A 21,669-nucleotide genomic window follows, 5' to 3' on the forward strand; every position below is an offset into this window, starting at 1 on the left:
ACCAGGACTTACCCTGCTTTGGTTTCTGAGATCCGATGAGACTGAGCTAGCCTGATCCAAGCCAAAGCCAGTGTTCTTTCTAAGCTGAGATAGTGTGAACTAGCTCATTGTCTTTTAGCCTCTGGCTCACACATTTTTGTCTTAGCTCAGGAAAAATAGGCCCAAAGCACACTAATTCATGCGGTAGCCAAAACACTCACTCACAACTTTAATGCCAGGAGCTCTCAAAGTAGAATTTTTGCTTACGAAACTCCACAGCTTAGAGGGAACATTGCCCAGGGCAGTCCTTGGATAGAGGGCAGCAGGGGTGGAATTCTAGCAGAGGAGGAGGAAGAAGAATTGCAGATTTATACCCCGCCCTTCTCTCTGAATCAGAGACTCAGAGCAGCTTACAACATCCCATATCTTCTCCCCCCACACCCTGTGAGGTGGGTGGGGCTGAGAGGGCTCTCACAGCAGCTGCCCTTTCAAAAGTTGAGGTGCTTAGCTGGAGTGACCTTAAAAAAAAGGGAATTGGACAACTTTTATGGATGATTTATTAACTTTAAATGGTGCCTAATGCCCCATGGCGCAGAGTGGTAAGCTGCAGTACTGCAGTCCAAGCTCTCTGCTTACGACCTGAGTTCGATCCCAGCGGAAGCTGGTTCAGGTAGCCAGCTGCAGGTTGACTCAGCCTTCCATCCTTCCGAGTTCGGTCATATGAATCCCCAGCTTGCTGGGGGGAAAGCGTAGATGACTGGGGAAGGCAATGGCAAACCACCCCGTAAAAAGCCTGCTGTGAAAATGTTGTGAAAGCAACGTCACCCCAGAGTCAAAAACGACTGGTGCTTGCACAGGGGACTACCTTTACCTTTTTAAGTGGCTCTGAGACTCCGATTCAGAGAGGAGAGCAGGGTATAAATCTCCGGTCTTCTTCTTCTTCTGACAGCTAAATGGAGCCTCCACAGTCAGGAGCAGCACACTTTGGGCTGCAGGGACCCAAACAGTGGCAAGCTGGTCACCTTGGCACTTTGCTTGTGGTCTTTTGGGGAGCAGCCGCTGGCCAGCCGCTGCTGGAAAGAACAGAGTGCTGTGACGGATGGGCTTTCTGGACTGATCCAGCAGGGCTCCCTTTATGCTCTGAGCTGGGCATGTCGCTATCCAGTAATTGTGTCCAGCAGGGCACTGTCCTCCAGATGCAGTGGATGCACGTACATTCTCTCGTTTGCAAGAAAGAGGCCAGTCAGTGCATGTGCAAGTTGCAAATGAAGCCGGGGACTGGTGTGTGGACAAACACGGGGCTTGCGTCGCACTGTCAGCCACACTGCATCATGAGGACCGATCAACGTGCATGCAAAGTGTACAGCTGAACTTGGGTTCTCCATGAGTTCACCATAACTCGTGAACAAGGCCTTCTGGGGTTTGTGTTTGGACAGCGTTCAGTGCTGGTGGTGGAAAGGGCTGTCAAATCTCCACTGACTTCTGGTGGCCCTGTAGGGCAGTGGTCCCCAACCTTTTTGGCACCAGGGACTGGTTTTGTGGAAGACAATTTTTCCATGTTTCTGGGGGTGGGGGGCATGGTTTCGGGATGCACTTTATTGTGCACTTTATTTTGGTGTGGTGGTTAAGTGTGTAGACTCTTCTCTGGGAGAACTGGGTTTGATTTCTCACTCCTCCATGTGCAGCTGCTGGAATGGCCTTGGGTCAGCCATAGCTCTTCCAGAGTTGTCCTTGAAAGGGCAGCTTCTGGGAGAACTCTCTCAGCCCCACCTGCCTCACAGGATGTCTGTTGTGAGGGAGGAAGGGAAAGAAGATTGTGAGCCACTCTGAGATTCAGAGTGGAGGGCAGAATATAAATCCAATGTCGTCGTCTTATTATTACTACATTTATTTATTTCAGCAGATTTATAGGCTGCCCTTTCTCATGGTGGGCTTCCCGTTGTAATATATAATGAAATAATTATACAACTCACGGCCCGGTTGCTGACAGGCCACGGACTAGTATCGGTCCACAGCCCAGGAGTTGGAGACCCCTGCTGTAGGGTCTTCCAGAGGTGGTTGGCCATTGCCTGCCTCTGCATAGCAACCTTGGACTTCCTTGGTGGTCTCCCATCCAAGTGTTCACCAGGGCTGACCTTGCTTAGCTTCCAAGATCGGGCCCTCCAGGTCAGAGCATTGTTTTGTGCTTTTAAAGGCAACTATTTCTAAGTGGCATAATGATTTCTTAGACAGAGAGCAGGCCGCTAGTATCCACCGCCCCCCTCCTTTTTACAACGTTTGGGGAAGCAGTAAATCTATCTAGCCCAAGGATGTTTACGCTACAGCCTGGCTGTGAGGTGCCTCTCCCCCAGATTCACACAGACAGTTCTTATCCCCCAGATTCACACAGACAGTTCTTATCAGGTCTGGAAGAAGTGTGAGAAAGGGAGATGTTTTTAATAGCCTAAATTCCTTGGTAATAAAAGAGATACATCTGTATACTATCCTTTGAAGTAATCCTATATAGCAACCATGTAACCATGTATTCGTCATTACTTCTAAGGATTCTGTCCTTGGTAAAGCTTCTGAGTTTCTACAATAAAGCAACTTTTGATTTCCCAACAAAAGACTAATTATTGAGAAATATCGATGCTTGACATAAGCTGGATTTTCAGTGCTGATCTTGCTGGTGCCGCAGAAGGGTGGATGGGCGCCCAGGAGGCAGCCATGTTGCCAGATTAGCGGGAGGTGCCTTACCGTGTCTCTTGCAGGGAATGAGGAGACCCCCTCTTTTGTTTGCCACAGGGGGGCAAGGAAGGGGGACTCAGCAGCAGCAGCAGAATTAACTCCTGCTAAAGAGCTCTGTGGAGCAGAGTGGCAAAGCTGCAGTACTGCAGTTGGAGCCTTCAGTTCACGACCTAAGTTCGATCCCAGTGGAAGCTGGTTCAGGTAGCTGGATCCAGGTTGACTCAGCCTTCCATCCTTCCGAGGTCGGTCAAATGAGTACCCAGATTGTTGGGGGGAAAGTGTAGACGACTGGGGAAGGAAGGCAATGGCAAACCACCCCGTAAAGAGTCTGCCGTGAAAACGTTTTGAAAGCAACGTCACCCCAGAGTTGGAAACGACTGGTGCTTGCACAGGGGACGACCTTTTTTAAGAACCCCGTGGCGCAGAGTGGTAAAGCTGCAGTACTGCATTCAGAAGCTGGGTTCAGGTATCTGACTCCAGGTTGACTCAGCCTTCCATCCTTCCGAGGTGGGTAAAATGAGTACCCAGCTTGCTGTGGGGGAATTGTAGAGGACTGGGGAAGGCAATGACAAACCACCCCGTAAAAAGTCTGCCGTGAAAACGTTGTGAAAGCAACGTCACCCCAGAGTCGGAAGCGACTGCTGCTTGCCCAGGGGAGTGACTACCTTTACCTTTTTAAAGGAGCTATTGTTGCTGTGATCTGGATAGCTCAGGCTGGCCCCATCTCCTCAGATCTCAGAATGCAAGCAAAGTCCACCTTGGTCGGTATATGCACGGGAGGCCAGGTTTGTGGTGCGGAGGTGGGCAGCCACCTCTGAATGTCTCTTGCCTTGAAAACCTCGCTGGGGGCCACCATAAGTCAGATAAGACTTGGCAGCAGAAATAAGAGGGAAAAGAAAGAAAGGAGCTGTTGAGGCAGCATGAAAGCATCCGATGTTTTTGGGAAGCCCGGGAGCAGCACAGGAGAGCAATAGACGGCCCCCTCCCTCCAACCAACTTCTGGTACTTAAAGATAGATTGCCTCTCAAACTGGAGGCTCCATTGAACGCTGAAGTAGCCACTGGTGAACCTGATTTTCCCTCCCACTTCCAGGAACTTGCCATATCAACTTTTAAAGGCAGTGGCCATCGCTGCTTCTAGTGGTAACGATTTCCACATTATTTGCGTTCCCAGAAGTAACGCAATACGTGAGGGAATATGAGGTCCCCAGGTAGACATTATCAATCTGCCCCTGGATTTGGGGGCCTACCCATGAGGTTTTCAAAGAGGCAATGGCAATACCGGTCTTAAAGAAGGCCTCCTTGGATCCTACGGATCAGTCCAGTTACTGCCCAGGCTTAAACTTTTCATTTCTGGGCAAGGCAATTGAGAGAGCAGTGGCAGAACAGCTCTAGAATTTCCTGGAAGACACATCGGCGTTGGATCCAGTCCAGTCCGGCTTCCACCCTGGCCATGGGACGGAGACAGCATTGATCACCCTCATGATCTATCTCTGCAAGCACCTAGATCGAGACGGGTTGGCACTGCTCTTACTGCTTGATCTTACAGCAGCGTTTGACAAGGCCAATCACGCCTCGCTGACATAGGAGTCTGTGGGGTAGTCTTGAAAGTGGCATCCCTCATTTCTCCAAGGTTGGGGGCAGAGGTTGGTGCCAGGAGAGAGGGTGTCAACTGGGCACCCCGGGGGAAGTCCTCTTCCCAGTGCTGTTGACATCTCCACGTGCCTGCTCACCCAGTTGGTGCAGTCTTTCAGGCTGGGTTATCATCACTCAGCTGTATCTGCTGATGGGGCTGAAGGCCGTGGTGGGATGGTTAAAACAGAGCCGGCCGAGATTGAATCCTGCTAAGACAGAAGGTCTGTGGTTGGGGGACGTTCAGGCTTGGGATGCCAACTCCTGGGTCTTGACTGTGTGCCCCTAATACTGGCACCAACCATCAGGAGGTTGGGCATGATCCTGGATGCCTCCTTATCAGTGGAGGTCCAGATAACAAACGTTGCCAGATTTGCAGGGCTTTTTGGGGGGGGTAGCAGGAACGCCTTTGCATATTACCCGTGAGCCCTCTTGGAGGTTTGACTACATTAGGGGGGTTTGGCCTAATATGCAAAGGAGTTCCTGCCACCAAGAAAAAGGCCCTGCAGACTGGAATTTTCCCAACTGTGTCAGGTCAGGCAACTGCTCCGCCCACCTGTCTTGACCTGACCTAGCCCCAGTAATCCCCACAATGGTCACCTCCAGATTAGTCTACTGTAACTCGCTCCGCTTAGGGCTACCCTTGAGACTGACCCGGAAACTCCAGCTGGTCCAGAATGTGGCGGTGTGCGTTCATATGGGAACCTCGCAAACAGCACACAATCAGCCTGTGCTACGCAAGCTGCACTGGCTCCAGATGGAGTACTGGGTCAAGTTCAAGCTTCTGGCATTAACCTTTAATGCCTTAAACCAGGGGTGTCAAACATGTGGCATGAGGGCCGGATCAGACCCTCGGAGGGGTCCTATCAGGCCCCCGAGCAGCTTGCTGTCATCTGCTTCCTTCTCTCTCTCTCTTCCATCCGCATCGCAGCTTGCTTTGCCAGACCTGCTCAGTCGCACAGGAGCTACTGAGCCAAGCCTCTATTTTCTCCATTGGTGGAGGCTCCTCCCTTGGGGAGGAAGGGGGAGGAAGAAGAGTTTGCTTTGCCAGGCTCCCTCCATCACACAGCAGAGCTACTGAGCCAAGCCTCTGTTTTCTCCATTGGTAGAGGCTCCTCCCTTGGGGAGGAAGGGGGAGGAAGAAGAGTTTGCTTTGCCAGGCTCCCTCCATCACACAGCAGAGCTACTGAGCCAAGCCTCTATTTTCTCCATTGGTAGAGGCTCCTCCCTTGGGGAGGAAGGGGGAGGAGGAAGAGTTTGCTTTCCAGGCTCCCTCCATCACACAGCAGAGCTACTGAGCCAAGCCTCTTTTCCTCATATTAACCGAGTCTCCTCAGAGCAAGAGGTGTCAGTTATTGCAACAAGTGTTTTAAGCGTGTTTTATTTTAAGAATTAAAAAAATATTTTTTTGTCTGTGTCCTTTATAAAGTTTATATGTCCACTACCTGGCATGGCATTTTATGACACACATGGCCTGGCCCCACAAAGTCCCATTTATGTCAGGTCCAGCCCTCGTAACAATGAGTTCGACAGCCCTGCCCTAAGCGCTCTGGGACCCACGCATCTTCGGGACCGCCTCTGCTGGTGTAGCCCCTGAAGGCTACTGCATTTTGAAAGGCAAGGTTAACTTCTGGCAGGCCCCCCCGCCCACTGATAACATCACATATGGGGAGGGTGCCCAATTTGGCGACCCAGAAGGCCACCACCCTAGGCGATCACCTGGTTGGCCTAGTGGCCAGCCCCGCTTGTACGGCAGAGTCACCAGGTTTTGGGTTGAGGACAGCAACGGTTTTCCATACGTCTAGAATTCCTGGGGGGGGGGGGTTGTCCCCTCCCCCCCGGGATAGTTTCCCAGTTGCAGTTAGATAGTTGCAGTATTTTTATTGTTCTAACAGTGAATGTAAGATTAGGATTGTGCTTTTGTTGCTGTACACCACCCTGAGCCTTGTTTTACAGGGGAGGGTGGTCTAGAAATGTAATTTAATAACAAATAAATAAATGCTGTTAAGAGATTATCTGTTTGTTTTCTTAACAGCCCCCTCCTCCAAAAAAAACACGAAAAAGACATCTGGTTTAGTCAGGGCTTCCCCCCCCCCCCCAAAAGCAGGAACGCACAGGAATGCAGTTCTGGTTGGCTTGGCACCAGAGGGTGTGGCCTAATATGCAAATGATTCATATTATTGAATCCTTTCCAGTTGGCTTGGCACACAGAGGGTGTGACCTAATGTGGAAATAAGTTCCTGCTGGGCTATTTCTACAAAAAAAAGCCCTGGGCTTACTTATCCCAGCCAGCCAGCCAGGAAAGGAGATCTGCAGCTAAAACAAGCACGCACTTCTGCTGGATTATTCCAAGGATCCATTTTGCCACCAGCAACGCTTTCCTCCTGTGTATAGAGTCTCCTGGAGGGGGTCCTATCACCGGCATGGAATTCTAGCGGGAGCTCCTTTGCATATTAGGCCACACACCCCTGATGTAGCCAATCCTCCAAGAGCTTCCAAGGCTCTTTTTTGTAAGCTCTTGGAGGATTGGCTACACCAGGGTGTGTGTGGCCTAATATGCAAAGGAGCTCCTGCTGGAATTCCACCCTTGGGGGGAAGGGAGGGACTTCAGTGGACTGTGGAGCCATACAGCCCGCCTTCCAAAGTGGCCATTTCCTCCAAGTGAATTGATCTGTCGCCTGGAGATTAGCTGTAACCCCTGGAGGTTGCAAACAAAGAGAGAAGCTGGATGTAGAGAGTATAACAAATCAAAAGTCTGTAAATGTAAATAACTAATGTACTGTAATCAGGGGTGGAATTCTAGCAGGAGCTCCTTTGCATATTAGGCCACACACCCCTGATGTAGCCAGTCCTCCAAGAGCTTACAAAAAAGAGCCTTGTGAGCTCTTGGAGGATTGGCTACATCAGGGGTGTGTGGCCTAACATGCAAAGGAGCTCCTGCTGGAATTCCACCCTTGGGGGGAAGGGAGGGACTTCAGTGGACTGTGGAGCCATACAGCCCGCCTTCCAAAGTGGCCATTTCCTCCAACTGAATTGATCTGTCACCTGGAGATTAGCTGTAATCCCAGAGGATCTCCAGCCACCCCCTGGAGGTTGCAAACAGAGAAGCTGGATGTAGAGAGTATAACAAATCAAAAGTCTGTAAATATAAATAACTAATGTACTGTAACCAGGGGTGGAATTCTAGCAGGAGCTCCTTTGCATATTAGGCCACACACCCCTGATGTAGCCAATCCTCCAAGAGCTTACAAAAAGAGCCTTGTGAGCTCTTGGAGGATTGGCTACATCAGGGGTGTGTGGCCTAATATGCAAAGGAGCTCCTGCTAGGATTCCACCCCTGCCTATCACAGCTGAAAATGAAAAGGGGGGTGGGGAGATGAAGCTATCCTGATAGGCTCCACCACTGTTCTTAGTGACGTCTCTTTTTTGAGTAACTGTGAAAGTGGATGCCATGGGGGCTACGGCTGGGCAGGGGGATCTCTAAAGCTCCTCCCTGATACTCTGGAGGGGTCATCGTGGGCAAGGGATAGCCTTGGCATCCTCTCCACCTGCTTCCCCCAAGGCCCAGCACGATTTAGTGCTGGAGCATTGGATGAGTTCTGGATTCAGATCCTCACTGAAACACACTGAGTGGACTTGCGTTGGTCTCCTGTCCAGGGGAAGGGAGAGCCACACATCCATCTTCGGCAGAAGCGCAGAGTAAGGAGATAAGTGAGGGCAAGTGAGAGATGGAGGAGAAGGCTTGATCTACTGTTTTGTAGAAGGAAACCGGGCAGCGCTGTCCGGTTTGGGAAATCCTGAAGATTTGGGGGCCAGTCCTGCAAGAGCAGAATTTGGGAAGGGAACTCAGCTGGGTTATAACGGTCATAGAGTCTGCCTTTCCAAGGCACCATTTTCTCCAGGGAACCAACCTCTGTAGTCTGGAGGGTCAGTTGTAATTCCAGGGGAACTTCAAGCATCATCTGGAGGTTGGCAAACCCCAACTGCAGTTATTACTACCTAGGCAGGGATATAAGAACATCAGAACATAAGAGAAGCCATGTTGGATCAGGCCAATGGCCCATCCAGTCCTGCACTCTGTGTCACATAGTGGCCAAAAAAAACCCCAGGTGCCATTAGAAGGTCCATCCTATCCCTCTTGTCAGCCCAGTGGGCAGTTTGCTTGTCATAGGGGAGGGACAGTGGCTCAGTGGCAGAGCATTTGCTTGGTAAGCAGAAGGTCCCAGGTTCAATCCCTGGCATCTCCAACTAAAAAGGATCCTGGCAAATAGGTGTGAAAAACCTCAACTTGAGACCCTTGGAGAGCTGCTGCCAGTCTGAGTAGACAATACTGACCTTGATGGACCAAGGGTCTGATTCAGTAGAAGGCAGCTTCATATGTCTTGCTACCATGACGGAAGTCAGAGTGCAAAATATTGCAGGGCTGGGCCTCAGACATGGATGTGATTCTCTTCTTTTCTCCTCCTTCCTCCAGGATTCTTCATACCTCAACGAACTCTCCAACACCTCCCTCTTCTCCTCCCCTGCCGATTCTCTCTCCGACATAGCTGACGCTCAGGAATTTGTGCCCGCCGACAGCCTCAACGTGCCAACGATATGGGACGTCAGCACACCACAACAGAACCAAACAGAGGTCAGGCCCGGGCATTTCTGGCCTCCTTTCTTTCCCTCCCTCCGTTCTTGAGTCTCGGAGCTTTAAACCTTACCCTGAATGTCGCTGGAAACGAACCTGTGATTTAATCCCACCATTAAAAAGAAAAATTTACCCTCGCCAAAGAAAAGCGGCCGACACCAATTAATCTCCTCAGCTAATTATTATACATATTCTTGTGGGTGCCAAAGTGGCATTGGGCCAGATGACTTGGAACACCGCTAGCAAAGAGAAGAACACACGTTACCTGGAGGCTGAAGTTGGTTGGCTTTGGGAAAAAGAACCACATGCAAAACTCTGCCCCCCATCCCCCCACAACTTCCTGCTGACGATTCTGACTCAGGCTTCCAGTAATGGAAGATGTATTTTTTTCTCAAAGTGGGGGGGGGGGAGAATAATTACAGCATATTCCAACTTCTGCTTCAGAAATGTCTGTGTGTCTTGCAGTTTTCTAATAATGCTGCCCCCACAATAACCAAAGGCAGGATCTGGCGGTTTTAGCTTCTCTTTTTGCCTGCAGTCAAGTAGGATAAGGAACATTTGCAGACTGCTTTGGAACGAGAGTGATGGAACCCAGACCTTTTTGGGGGGGAGCGGAGGGGGAATCTGGTGTAAAATCTCTTAGAGGGGATTTCTAGCTTTTTACTGAAAGAGTTTGTCTCAAGGAGAGAGCAGGAAAGTGGGAGAGGTGCCAGGTTCAGATAAGGATTCGGCCCTGGAGGACGCAAGAGCCAAGCATTTGGATGTTCTGTGGACTTTGCCCCAGGCTGCAGACTTTGGTGGGAGACCGGGCTGTCTTGTGAGGTTAACCTGGAGGTGGGAGAGGGAGAGAGAGAGACTCTGACCTAGATAAGCAACAGAGATTAAAAGTAAAAGGGCAGTTGGTTGTCAATTCAGCAATAGAGTCTTCAGAAAGGGAAGTCCTATGAGGGAAGGCTGAAAGAGCTGGGCATGTTTAGCCTGGAGAGGAGGCGGCTGAGAGGTGATCTGATCACCATCTTCAAGTCCTTGAAGGGCTGTCATATAGAGGATGGGGTGGAATTGTTTTCTGTGGCCCCGGAAGGTAGGACCAGAACCAATGGGTTGAAATTAAATCAAAAGAGTTTCTGGCTCACCATGAGGAAGAACTTCCTGACTGTTAGAGCAATTCCTCAGTGGAACAGGCTTCCTTGGGAGGTGGTGGGCTCTCTTTCCTTGGAGGTTTTTAAACAGAGGCTAGGTGGCCATCTGACAGCAATGAAGATCCTGTGAATTTAGGGGGAGGTGTTTGTGAGTTTCCTGCATTGTGCAGGGGGTTGGACTAGATGACCCTGGAGCTCCCTTTCAACTCTATGATTCTAAGGAAAGGAGAAACTCAGTTCCAACCCCAGGAATCAATTGATTCCATGAGTTTTTAGAAGGCTGAGAGGGAGGGGCCTTTATGAGCCTCTCTTGGCAGGGAATTGTACAGGCTGCGGGGGGGGGGGGGGGCTGTGGCTAAAAAAGACTCCTCCTGTGTATACTGCCAGTCTTAACTCTGTACATGCTCAGAGCCTGATCTGAGAACACACGCAGTCAGCAATGCCAATTCAGTCACAGTACAAATCTTCTAGAAGGGAGAGGGGGTAACTTCCCCACCTCTTTGCCATTCTCTTCCTCCTAGGCTGGCCACTGCGGGTTCAGAAGGCGGGAGTGCAAAAAGGTAACCCAAGCAGTGTAGATAATTTTTCACCCCTCTTCTTATATAATACTAAAGCTTGCGGGGGTGGTGGGGAGAAATTGCTTAGCAGAAAGCTTCAAGACAAGCAAAGGAAGTACCTTTTCCTGACAGCTTATGGAACTCAGTGCCACAAGAGGAAGCAGCTTCTAGCTGATGACTTTCAGGAAGGATTGGGTGGATTTTTGGGGTGTCAGGGAGTGGAACAAAGCATCTAGCAATGACTGTTGACTTCCAGCTACTAAGCAGAGCATCCATATTGCTGAGGTGGGCTGCTTCTAAACACGAGGTGCCGGAGACCGGCAGGAGGGAGGGTAGTTTGTCCAGGCCCTCCAGGTGTCTGGCTAGCTGCTCGAAGAAGTGGGTGTCTGAAGTGGATGGGACTTCAACCTAATCCTGCAGGGACACCCTTATGGTAGTGAGAACACAAAACATAACTGCGGCCCATAGTTCAGGTGTCCTGCTAAGGAAGAGTTAGACCAGGGGTGGTGGCCAAACTTGCTTAACGTAAGAGCCACATAGAATAAGTGCTAGATGTTTGAGAGCTGAAAGACAGGGAGGGAGGGAGGGAGGGGGGGAAGGGGGAGGGAGTGGTGGAAAGAAAGCAACATTAACTTCATTCAGATGTATTCTCCAAGCTGCCAGGTAGCTTGACTTGGAGAAGTGATTTTAAGAGACAAGTGCCTTCTCCAAGCTGGCCAATGGGGCGGTGGGGACTTTGAGAGCCATACAGTATAAGTGAAAGAGCCACAGTTTGGCCATCCCTGGGTTAGGCAAAGTCAGGGAGAGGTGAGGTCAATTGATGACTGCTGGGTACAGTTGCTAAACCGAGCTTCCATGTGCAAAGGCAGTTTGCTTCTGCATGGGGAAAGCAGGGAAGGCCTTTATCTCTTACTCTCAAGTCCTGGAAGCATTTGGTTGTATGCTGCTGAGATCGAAATCCCCCAAAATTTCGCCCTGGAGGAAGTGGTGCTCTTTAGCCTCGCGCAGAGTAAGAAAACACGAATATGTTGGCTTTCGTTGCACAATTCAGCTTTTGCTGTTCACGGAAAATCTCAGCATGATAGTTGATACTTTCCAGCCAGGAGGAATCTCCTTTACTCTCTTTCTGTTTTGCCATGCAGTGTCTGTTGAGCACTTTGGCTAGTGTTTTGAAGTAACCATTAAGAAAAATAGGTGGGAAGCCAAAGTTCTCAAGATCTTGAGCTTTGCACCCAATACCAATCTCTGTCATTTTTTCCCCTTTTTCCTTTGGAATCATGGGACATCCATAGTAAAACAGAGCCAGTTCACTGGCATGGGGGTAAATGACCGGAGATGGCCCTTTGTTGCTTTATTTTTTCCTTTGTACCTCACCTTTGTCCCCAGAGGGGACCCCAGAGCTTATAGTGTCCTCCAATCCCCCATTTTACCCTAAGAACAGCCCTGTGGTGTAGGTTAGGCTAAGAGAATGGGCGGGGTGTGTGTGGGTGCAGCCATCCTCTGCATAGGTGCCTCTAGTGCAGAAGTGGCCAAACTTGCTTAATATAAGAGCCACAAAGAAAAAAACGTTAGATGTTTGAGAGAGGTCAAAATAATGGTGAAAAGGATATGCGGTTGTACATTAGGACTTTGTTATGTATGGAAACTGCATTCTCCATCCTAAATTTTTTGTTTGTTTGTCTTGTTTGTTGGTGTATTTCTTTTTTTTCTTTTTATTTGAGAAAACAAAAAGACTAATTAAAAAAAGATGTCTGAGAGCTGCAAGACATGAACAAATATTGCACATCTTTTAAAAAACTTTATTAAAATGGGGTTGGACTAGATCAGGGGTGGCCAAACTTGCTTAACATAAGATCCACATAGAACAATTGTCAGATGTTCGAGAGCCACAAGAAATGAACGTCAGATGTGGGAGGAAAGGAAGGAAGGAAGATGGAGGGAGGGAGTTGTGGAAAGAAAGCAACTTTAACTTCAAATGCATTTTCCAAGCTGGTGGCTGGCTTGGCTTGGAGAAGCGATTTAAAGAGAGAAATGCTTTTTCCAAGCCAGCCTATGGGCCAGTGGGGGCTTCGAGAGCAACACAATGTGTGAAAAAGCTACACGTAGCTCCCAAGCCACAGTTCGGTCACTGTGCAAGGAACCTCTTAATAGCTTCAGGCTTCAGCCAAATGGAAAGGTGGGAGTATAATCATTTTAATCAGGGTAGGGTACGGCTGGCCCCAGGTCACCTGACAAGTGTAGCTCTCAAAGCCCCTACTGCCATGGCAGCGTGGGAATTAGAACGTGGGCCTCCCGGATCCTAGTCAGATGCTCTTCACCTCCACGCCACGATGTGTCTTCTCACAGGTTTGCTTTTCCTTCCTCTCTCCCACTTCAGCTCTTGCCTCCCGACCTGCAAGGCTTACAGGGTTTGCAAGCGATGGACAACCGCGTCACTGCCACCGTTCAAGACACCCCCCTTCTCTCGAGCCTTCAGGTGAGGCCCTGGCGCCCCGGGGGGGGGGGGGAAGAAAGCTGGGAGCCACCCCCTTAGACAGAAGTGGTTTATGATGGTCCGTCGTGCCCCTCTGCTCCGGCCACTCTCCCCTGGATGCCCCCTGTGCATGGGGTGGGCAGGAGCCTGCCTGCAACTGGCATTCCTTCCCACCTGGCAAGGGGGAAATAGCGACATCTGGGCTGAGGTAGTTTTCGGCAAGGTCACTCCTTGAGGACAAGATTTCAGCTGAAGCTGATCCCTGAGACTGTAGCGGTTTGGGATGCTGGGAAGAAGTCTCACTTTCCACCATGACCCCCACCCTTGACAAAATGCCTGCGAGAAAAACTAGTCAGGGTTTTAAGTGAGGTTTTCTTTGACGTGCTCCTTGTTCAGAGGTCTTGGCTGGGGGTGGGGGGCAAGTGTGCATTCAGACATTTGGTTCTCCCATTGCGGCTGGCAAATACTTGGGCTCTCAAAGGCCCAGGGGACAGAATCATTGTTGGATGCCCCCACCAAGGAGGAAGAGAGGGCCGAGGCCAGCAGTCTCAAAAATAGTCCAGGGGTGGCCAAACTTGCTTTAACGTAAGAGCCACACAGAATAAACCTCAGATGTTTGAGAGCCACAAGACGTGAACATCAGATGTTGGAGGAGGGAGGAAGAGAGGGCCAAGGCCAGCAGATTCAAAAATGGTCCAAAGCAGGGGTGGCCGAACTAACTTGAGATAAGATCCATGACGGCAATCTGGCTGCTACATCCGTCACCCCATTGATCACCAGGGTTGATTTGGCTGATCTGGCTGGCTAGGCAGGTGTCCCCTATCTCCCTCTCCGCTCCATGTGCGTCCCTCCTGAAGCTGTGCACTTGGTGGAGGAGGACGACCATCCCAGATAGAAGAAATGTACCATTCTTCAGTCAAGAGTATATGATAGCTGCGCTCCCCTGCTAGAACCTCTAAACAAGCTCAAGGTCCATAAGAGCCACATAGAATAATTGTTAGATGTTTGAATGCCGAAGGAAGAAGGAAGAAGGGAAGGGAAGGGAGGAAGACTGGCGAAGGAGAGGTGGAAAGAAAGCAACTTTAACTCTAAGCCACTGGCTGGCTTGGCTTGGAGAAATGATTTAAAGAGACAAATGCCATCTCCAAGCCAGCCAACGGGGTAGTAGGGGCTTCGAGAGCCACACAGTATGTGTGAAAGAGTATGTGGCTCCCAAGTCACAGCTTGGCCACTTCTGGTCCAAAGCTTCTCCCCCATTTCCTCCTCCCTCCTTCACCCCGCCCCCCACAGCCTCTCCACCTCCTCCTCCCCCCGTTTCCACCATTTTAAGGCTGGTGAAGGGACTGTGATGCTCCTCCCAGGAAGGAGGCAAGGGTAGTGTCCCATGCGCTACTGCAGCGGTTTACTGCGGGGGGAGGGTAGTCGCCCTGAGAGGTGCCTCACCACCCCTTCTCTGACCTTAAAATGGTGAAGACGGGGTGGGGGGGAGGTGCTGTGGCGGGGAGGGGGTGAGGCTGCGGGGGGCGGGGCGGCAAGGTTGCATGGCCCATTGCAAACAGGCCGCGGCCCAGTACTGGTCCCCGGCCTGGGGGTTGGGGACCCCTGTACTAAATGAATGGGTGCACCTACAAGAGAGAGAGAAGCCCTTCCACCTCCTTCCACCTCCATCTCTGTGGTCCGGGAGGCCTGGAAATGGAACATCCAGTGCTGCTGCGTCTTGCTGGCACATCAGTCTGAAGCGCATCTGAGATTCTCTTGGTGTGTCTTTTGTTTTCAGTCCCAAACTCAGGTAGAAGAGGAGGAGGAGGGTGACGACGACGAGGCAGAGGAGCTGGGCCACGCGGAGACGTACGCGGATTACGTCCCCTCTAAATGTAAGCAAGCCGACGGAGCTTGGTCTCAATGGGGCGGTGGAGGGAGTGTGGAACTGGGCTTAGCCAAGCCACCCGTGTCTTTCCTTCAGGTGAGGGCTGGCAACTCCATCAGGGGTGAGGGTACAGTGGTAGCTGCTTTATGCAGCTGATGAATCGGGCCCTTGGTCTATATTGCCTAGTCAGACAGAACAAAAAGAAGACCGCAGATTTTTATCCCGTCCTTCTCTCTGAATCAGGGAGATTGGCTTACAATCTCCTTTATCATCTTCCTCCACAACAGACACCCTGTGAGGCAGGTGGGGCTGAGAGAACTCTCCCAGAAGCTGCCATTTCAAGGACAGAGCAGCCTACCGTCTCCCTTGTCTTCCTCCCCCACAGCAGACACCCTGTGAGGCAGGTGGGGCTGACAGAGCTCTCCCAGAAGCTGCCCTTTCAAGGACAACTCTGCCAGAGCTATGGCTGACCCAAGGCCATGCTAGCAGGTGCAAGTGGAGGAGTGGGAAGTCAAACCTGGTTCTCCCAGATAAGAGGCCGCACACTTAACCACTGCACCACACTGGCTCTCAGACTGGCAGTGCTTCTCTAGGGCCTCAGACAGAGGTCTTTCACACCACCCACCACTTGGTCCTTTTTAACTGGAGATGCTGGGGATTGAACCTGGGACCTTCTGGATGCAAAGCGGGGGCTCTTCCACTGAGGCTGGGGTGATATGAGTCAAGCACACAAAATATAAAGCAGGAAAACTGTCCTCAGCTTTCCACTTGTTTGCATACACCCCCTCTCTGTCTTCCTTACATGGATCTCGTCAGGTCTTGAGAGAGAAGCAGGGGTGCCTCCTGTTAGCACGTGGGTGGGCGACTGCTGAAGAAGCCCAGGGTTGTTTTATGCAGAGGCAGGCAGTGGCAAAGCCACCTCTGATCATCTCTTGCCTTTAAACCCCTATGAGGGGGTCACTGCAACAGCTGCAATTCGATGGCGGTTTATACCACCCCCACCAAGTGGAAAGAGAGCATGTGGTGGATTCCAGCCTCCATCTCCCCAATCCTACCCTGATGCTCAAACCGTTGCCCAGCTGCACAAGTCTGTGCTTTCGAATCATTCCCAGGGTAGCAAAACGGGCCTCACCCTTAGAATCCCCTGAGACCCAGTTTGGTGTAGCGGTGAAGTGTGTGGACTCTTATCTGGGAGAACTGGGTTTGATTCCCCACTCCTCCATCTGCACCTGCTGGAATGGCCTTGGGCCAGCCATCGCTCTCATAGGAGTTGTCCTTGAAAGTGCAGCTGCTATGAGAGCCCTCTCAGCCCCACCTGCCTCACAGGGTGTCTGTTGTGTGGGGAGAAGATATAGGGGATTGTAAGCCGCTCTGAGTCTCTGGTTCAAAGAGAAGGCAGGGTATAAATCTGCAGCCGTCGTCTTCTTAGGGGCCAACTCAGCATAGAAAGAACATCAGGATGTATGAGGGCCAGTTTAAAATTACAAAACATGAAAGTTTCCCATCTGTGTTATACAAACAACCCCCAACAAGATAACAACAAATGTGGGTATCCAGTGTTAAAGGGCAAGAAATTACACCAAACAATAGACTATCCACCAAGCACTCATAACGAACATCTCTGCGCTGCTCGATGAAGTGCAAATAGAATCTCTGTATTGTTGCTTTTATTATATTTTATAATATCATCAGTGGTCTGTGGTCAAAGACCAAATGTGGAACACTAAAAAGTAAGTTTCCATCTACAATGCTCCAGACCAGGGGTGGCCAGACTGTGGTTCAGCAGCCACATGTGGCTCTTTCACATATTGTGTTGCTCTTGAAGCCCCCCAATGTCCTGACGGCTGGCTTGGAGAAGGCAGTTCTCTCTTTAAATCTCTCTGCCAAGCCAGCCAGCAGCTTAGAGAATGCATTTAAAGTTAAAGTTGCTTTCTTCCCCTCCCTCCCTTCATTGCAACTTTCAAACATCTGATGTTTGTTCCGTGTGCCACTTATGTTAAGCAAGTTTGGCCGCCCCTGCTCCAGACTGTGGGAGTCTCTTCCCTTGGAAAGCAGTATTCAATCTCCATTCAGGTCTCCAAGATGTGGGAGCCAGCTCTCGTACACAATTCAGCATGTCTCAGATGCATGGCAGCAAATCAAGTGCATGGTGGCAATGGGTGCTTACTGAGACTTGCTCACAAAGGCAGGGAATATTTCAGTAGCTGACAGCGCTGCAGCATGTTTTTTCTTCCTTCTGTCAAAGGTTGCCAGATGTCTCGAAGCAAGCGATTACGAGGCAACGAGGTCGCTGGGGGTCTCCCTGCTCGAAAGGGCCCGGGGGGTTCTGCCAGTCTCTCCTTACAGTGCCATCGGGGGCCCCATTCCCTACTGACCAGTTTGCTTTCCTTCCCCTCACAGCAAAAATTGGGAAACAGCACCCGGACCGGGTGGTTGAAACGAGCACCCTCTCCAGCGTCCCCCCACCAGGCGTCACCTACTCGCTGTCTCTCCCCGCCTTGACTGCTGACAACGGGCTGCTCTCTGCCCTCCAGCTGGAGGCGATTACTTATGCCTGCCAGGTATGCTCAGAGGAGGGCCAGGCAAAGTCTGCAGGAAGAGGGAAGGGTGTGGCTTAGATTCCTGCCGGGCGTGCAGTTGGAGGAGGCGGGGAGGCAGTTTGTCAGCTCAGGAGATGAGAATACGGATAAGTAGATCACCTGGAAACGTAGAGGTAATCCTCAGCACGGATCTGTTGCTGAGAAGCTAGGTGCTGCACGTGCATTAGCACCAGGGCTTTTATTTTTGAGCAGGAACTCATAGGAATGCAGTCCTGGCTAGCTTGGTGCCAGGGGGTGTGACCTAATATGCAAATGAGTTCCTGCTGGTCTTTTCCCACAAAAGCCCCATGAAACAGTGGTGACATTAGAGGGTGTGGCTTAATATTCAAATGAATTCCTGCTGGGCCTTTTCCTTCCAAGAAAGCCCCGATTAGCTTCTCAACTCCTCTTATCCTTGGTTTTTGAAAAAGGCAATCAGAATTACATCCTGTGTTTCTCTGTTTTGCAATGTTTTGGTTACTGCTGTCATTTTAATTATTGATTCCTGTTGAAAGAAATCTCGGTTGGTTGACATGGGAAGATCAATCAGGTTTAAAGCTGCCAAAATTTGGGGTACCCTAACTTGGGGACTCAGGCTAGTCTGATCTCGTCAAACCTCAGAAACTATGCAGGGTTGGCCCCAGTCAGTATTTGGATGGAAATCTACCAAGGAACATATGAACATATGAAGCTGCCTTATACTGAATCAGACTCTTGGTCCATCAAAGTCAGTATTGTCTTCTCAGACTGGCAGCGGCTCTCCAGGGTCTCCAGCTGAGGTTTTTCACACCTATTTGCCTGGCCCCTTTTTAGTGGAGATGCCGGGGATTGAACCTGGGATCTTCTGCTTCCCAAGCAGATGCTCTACCACTGAGCCACCGTCCCTCCCCAAAGATCAGGAAGATCAAGGTTGTGGTGCGGAGGAAGGCAATGGCAAACCCCTCCTCTGAAGGTCTCTTGTCTTGATGACCTGACGGAGTTGCCACGTGCCTGCTGCAACTTGACTGTGCTTTCCACCCATCGTCCAAATTTCAGAGAGTGAACGGAATAGTGGATCTAATGCTCCTCTAAGCTATAGAGTCTTTGTGAGCTACTGGCATTGAAGCAGCACACAAGCAATTTGGCTTCTGTATCAGTTAGTTTGCTCTGAAGCCATCCTTCCAGAGCTAAGACAAAAATGTGTGAGCCTGAGGCTAACCACCTGTGAGCTAGCTCACACAAACTCAGCTTAGAGAGAATACTGGATCTGGAGCAAAGGCTCAGTGGGTTGAAGCGTGCTCACGTCAGACTAAGCACCCTGTTAAAAGAGGGCAGGGGAAGAAGAAGAAGAAATTGGATTTATACCCCACTCTTCACTCTGAATCCCAGAGTGGCTTAAAATTTCCTTTCCCTTCCTCCCCCACAACAGACAGCCTGTGAGGCAGGTGGGGCTGAGAGACAGAAGCTGCCCTTTTAAGGACAGCTCTGCAAAGAGCTCTGGCTGACCCAAGGCCATTCCAGCAGCTGCAAGTGGAGGAGTAGAGAATCAAACCCTGTTCTCCCAGATGGGAGTCTGCACACTTCACCACTACACCAAACTGAGGGGGTTGGAATGTGGCTCTGATGCACTTCCACCTAGTTGAGACTCAAGCCACCCACCTGCCCTTTTTTGTTCTTCATTGGCAGCAACACGAAGTTTTACTCCCCAGCGGGCAGAGGGCCGGTTTCCTCATTGGGGATGGTGCTGGGGTCGGGAAGGGCCGGACCGTTGCAGGGATCATCTTTGAAAATTACCTGAAGGGGAGGAAGAAGTCCTTGTGGTAAGAAAGAGTTCTTTCTCTTGAACTTAAGCCAAGCTGCTCCAAAGCCTTAGCTCCATTATCTGCCAGAGTCCTCAAGTAAAACATTCTTAGAAGACAGTGCAAAAAATGTCAGTTGGCAGGTGGGGATTATTTTAATTTACAATCCAACAGGGGCAGTTAGTTTCCGCCATCCCCTTGCCAGCTTCTCCCGGCATTTAAAAGTAGCTGGAAAGAAAAAAGGGCTGCGCTGTAACATCACCAGGTTTCATTGGATGTGTGGTACTTTTCAGCAGGAGCTTTGTCATGTTTAAGTTCTTGTCTGTCACTATATATAGTAGCAGGGCTTTTTTTTTGAGTGGGAACTCCTTTGCATCTTAGGCCACACACCCCTCATGTAGCCAATCCCGCTGGAGCTTGCAGTAGGCCCTGTCAGAAGAGCCCTGTAAGCTCTCGGAGGATTGGCTGCATCAGGGGTTTGTGGTCTGATATGCAGAGGAGTTCCTGCTACAAAGAGAGCCCTGCTGAAAGTATACTTATTGATGGCTGTTATTACAGAAGCTGAGCTTGGACTGGGCTGGAAAAAGCATCAGTGAATCATGTGACACAGAGCGTTGGACTTTAAGGAGCTTGGGGCATTGTACCTCCCTTTATTTTATACTCACGAGAACCCTGTGCAGTCAGTGAGGCTAAGAATGCATGACCAGCCCGAAATCTTACCTCGTGAGCTTCTGGCTAAGTGAGGGTTTGAATCTCGGTTTCTCTAGGCCTAGGCTGACATCATAACCGCTGCACCACTTCATTTTTTGAGGTCTCCAAGATATGCAGTGCAGCCAGCCCCAACCTGGATAGACCTGCCAAGCCCGATCTCATCAGACCTCGGAAGCTAAGCAGGGTCGACTCTGGCAGGCACTTGGAGTTCCTCCAAGGAATACCAGCAGCCGGCAGGGAGGCAGGGGCAGGCTTTATCCAGCTACCTCTCTGAATATCCTCCGGGGCCCCCAGCAAGAGTCAGTCACCAGAGGCCACCATAATTCCCAGATGCACACATGCACATTTAAAAATACACACACACACACACGCAAAAAGACTTGCAGTGCAGCCAAGATAACAGAAGCTGTGGTATAGCTTCTAAACTTAAGAATGGAACAGCTCCCAAGCAGTGCTTTATTTTTTTTTAATTTAGCTAATTTATATTCTGCCCTTTCCCACGAACGGGCTCAGGGCGAGTACTCTAAATGCGTCCTCCCCAAACGTGTCTGCTGGTGCAAATGAATGTGGGGCGGGGGCAGGGTTTGCAAGGGAGAACTGGTGGGGAGAAAGGCTGGGGTAACACGCATTTGTCCCGCAATTCCCTTCTGTCAGGTTCAGCGCCTCGAATGATCTCAAGTACGACGCCGAGAGGGACTTAAAAGACATCGATGCACCCAACATTCCTGTCCACGCTTTAAATAAGGTGGGATTTCTCTCTCCCCCCCCCCACCCCCCAGCATCGTTTGAGGCAGGCGTGAGAGGAGACCTTGTGTTGTGTGTGGAAGCCCTTGTGGGATGCTGACTGGACATTTTTATGAACACGTGAAACTCCTGAGGTCCATCTGCCTCTGGATGTGCAGGTTCCCCTCAGCCAGCATGCTTAGTAGCCACTGATAGACGTCTCCTCCATGAAGCTGCCTAATCCCCATTTCAAGCCATCTATGCCTTGTGGCCATCACGGCATCCTCTGTCAGCAAAGGCCACATTTTAATCACTCGTTAGGTAAAGAAAGGGGAGGGGTTTGTGAGTTTCCTGCATTATGCAGGGGGTTGGACTAGATGACCCTGGAGGTCACTTCCAACTCTATGATTCTATGAAATATTTTGTGTTGTCCATCCTGAAATCTGTTGCCTGTCAGCTTCATTGGTGACCAGGGAGACTGCCTGCCAGTCAGAGGAGACGACCTTGGTCTAGCTAGGTTTTCTTGTGGGATGTTTGCGCGTACCCCTCAGTATACACATCCCAGCCACTCAGCTGCTCCTGTTAGCGGTGGCAGCTGGAAAGCCACTGGGCAACAGCCTCCTTGCGTGTCTTGATTTCTGCTCTTCTCCCCGGCCTAGATTAAATACGGCGACACGGCTACCTCGGAAGGAGTCCTCTTTGCCACTTACTCTGCCCTGATTGGTGAAAGCCAGGCGGGTGGTCAGCACAGAACCCGGTTGAAACAGATTCTGGATTGGTGCAAAGAGGACTTCGATGGTGTTGTATCCTAAATGCTGCTGGGATCTTTCAGAAGGACCCTCTGGGCCTCCAGCTCTGTTCTCTTGGTATTG

General features: G+C 50.5%; 1 protein-coding gene across 3 annotated transcripts in view; it reads left to right on the forward strand.

Annotated features, from left to right (window-relative positions):
* The window catches only part of SBNO2 (strawberry notch homolog 2), a 92,168-nt gene that overhangs the window by 28,091 nt on the left and 42,408 nt on the right, over nt 1-21,669 (forward strand). For all 3 annotated transcript variants that reach the window (XM_060232862.1, XM_060232864.1, XM_060232863.1), the window contains 7 exons: nt 8,812-8,970; nt 13,044-13,142; nt 14,917-15,013; nt 17,407-17,567; nt 19,251-19,384; nt 20,729-20,819; nt 21,457-21,600. In XM_060232862.1, coding sequence (XP_060088845.1) covers nt 8,812-8,970; nt 13,044-13,142; nt 14,917-15,013; nt 17,407-17,567; nt 19,251-19,384; nt 20,729-20,819; nt 21,457-21,600 — 885 coding nt within the window. The remainder of the gene's footprint in view (nt 1-8,811; nt 8,971-13,043; nt 13,143-14,916; nt 15,014-17,406; nt 17,568-19,250; nt 19,385-20,728; nt 20,820-21,456; nt 21,601-21,669) is intronic.

This window comes from Heteronotia binoei, chromosome 2 (assembly GCF_032191835.1).
Source record: "Heteronotia binoei isolate CCM8104 ecotype False Entrance Well chromosome 2, APGP_CSIRO_Hbin_v1, whole genome shotgun sequence".
Taxonomy (NCBI): domain Eukaryota; kingdom Metazoa; phylum Chordata; class Lepidosauria; order Squamata; family Gekkonidae; genus Heteronotia; species Heteronotia binoei.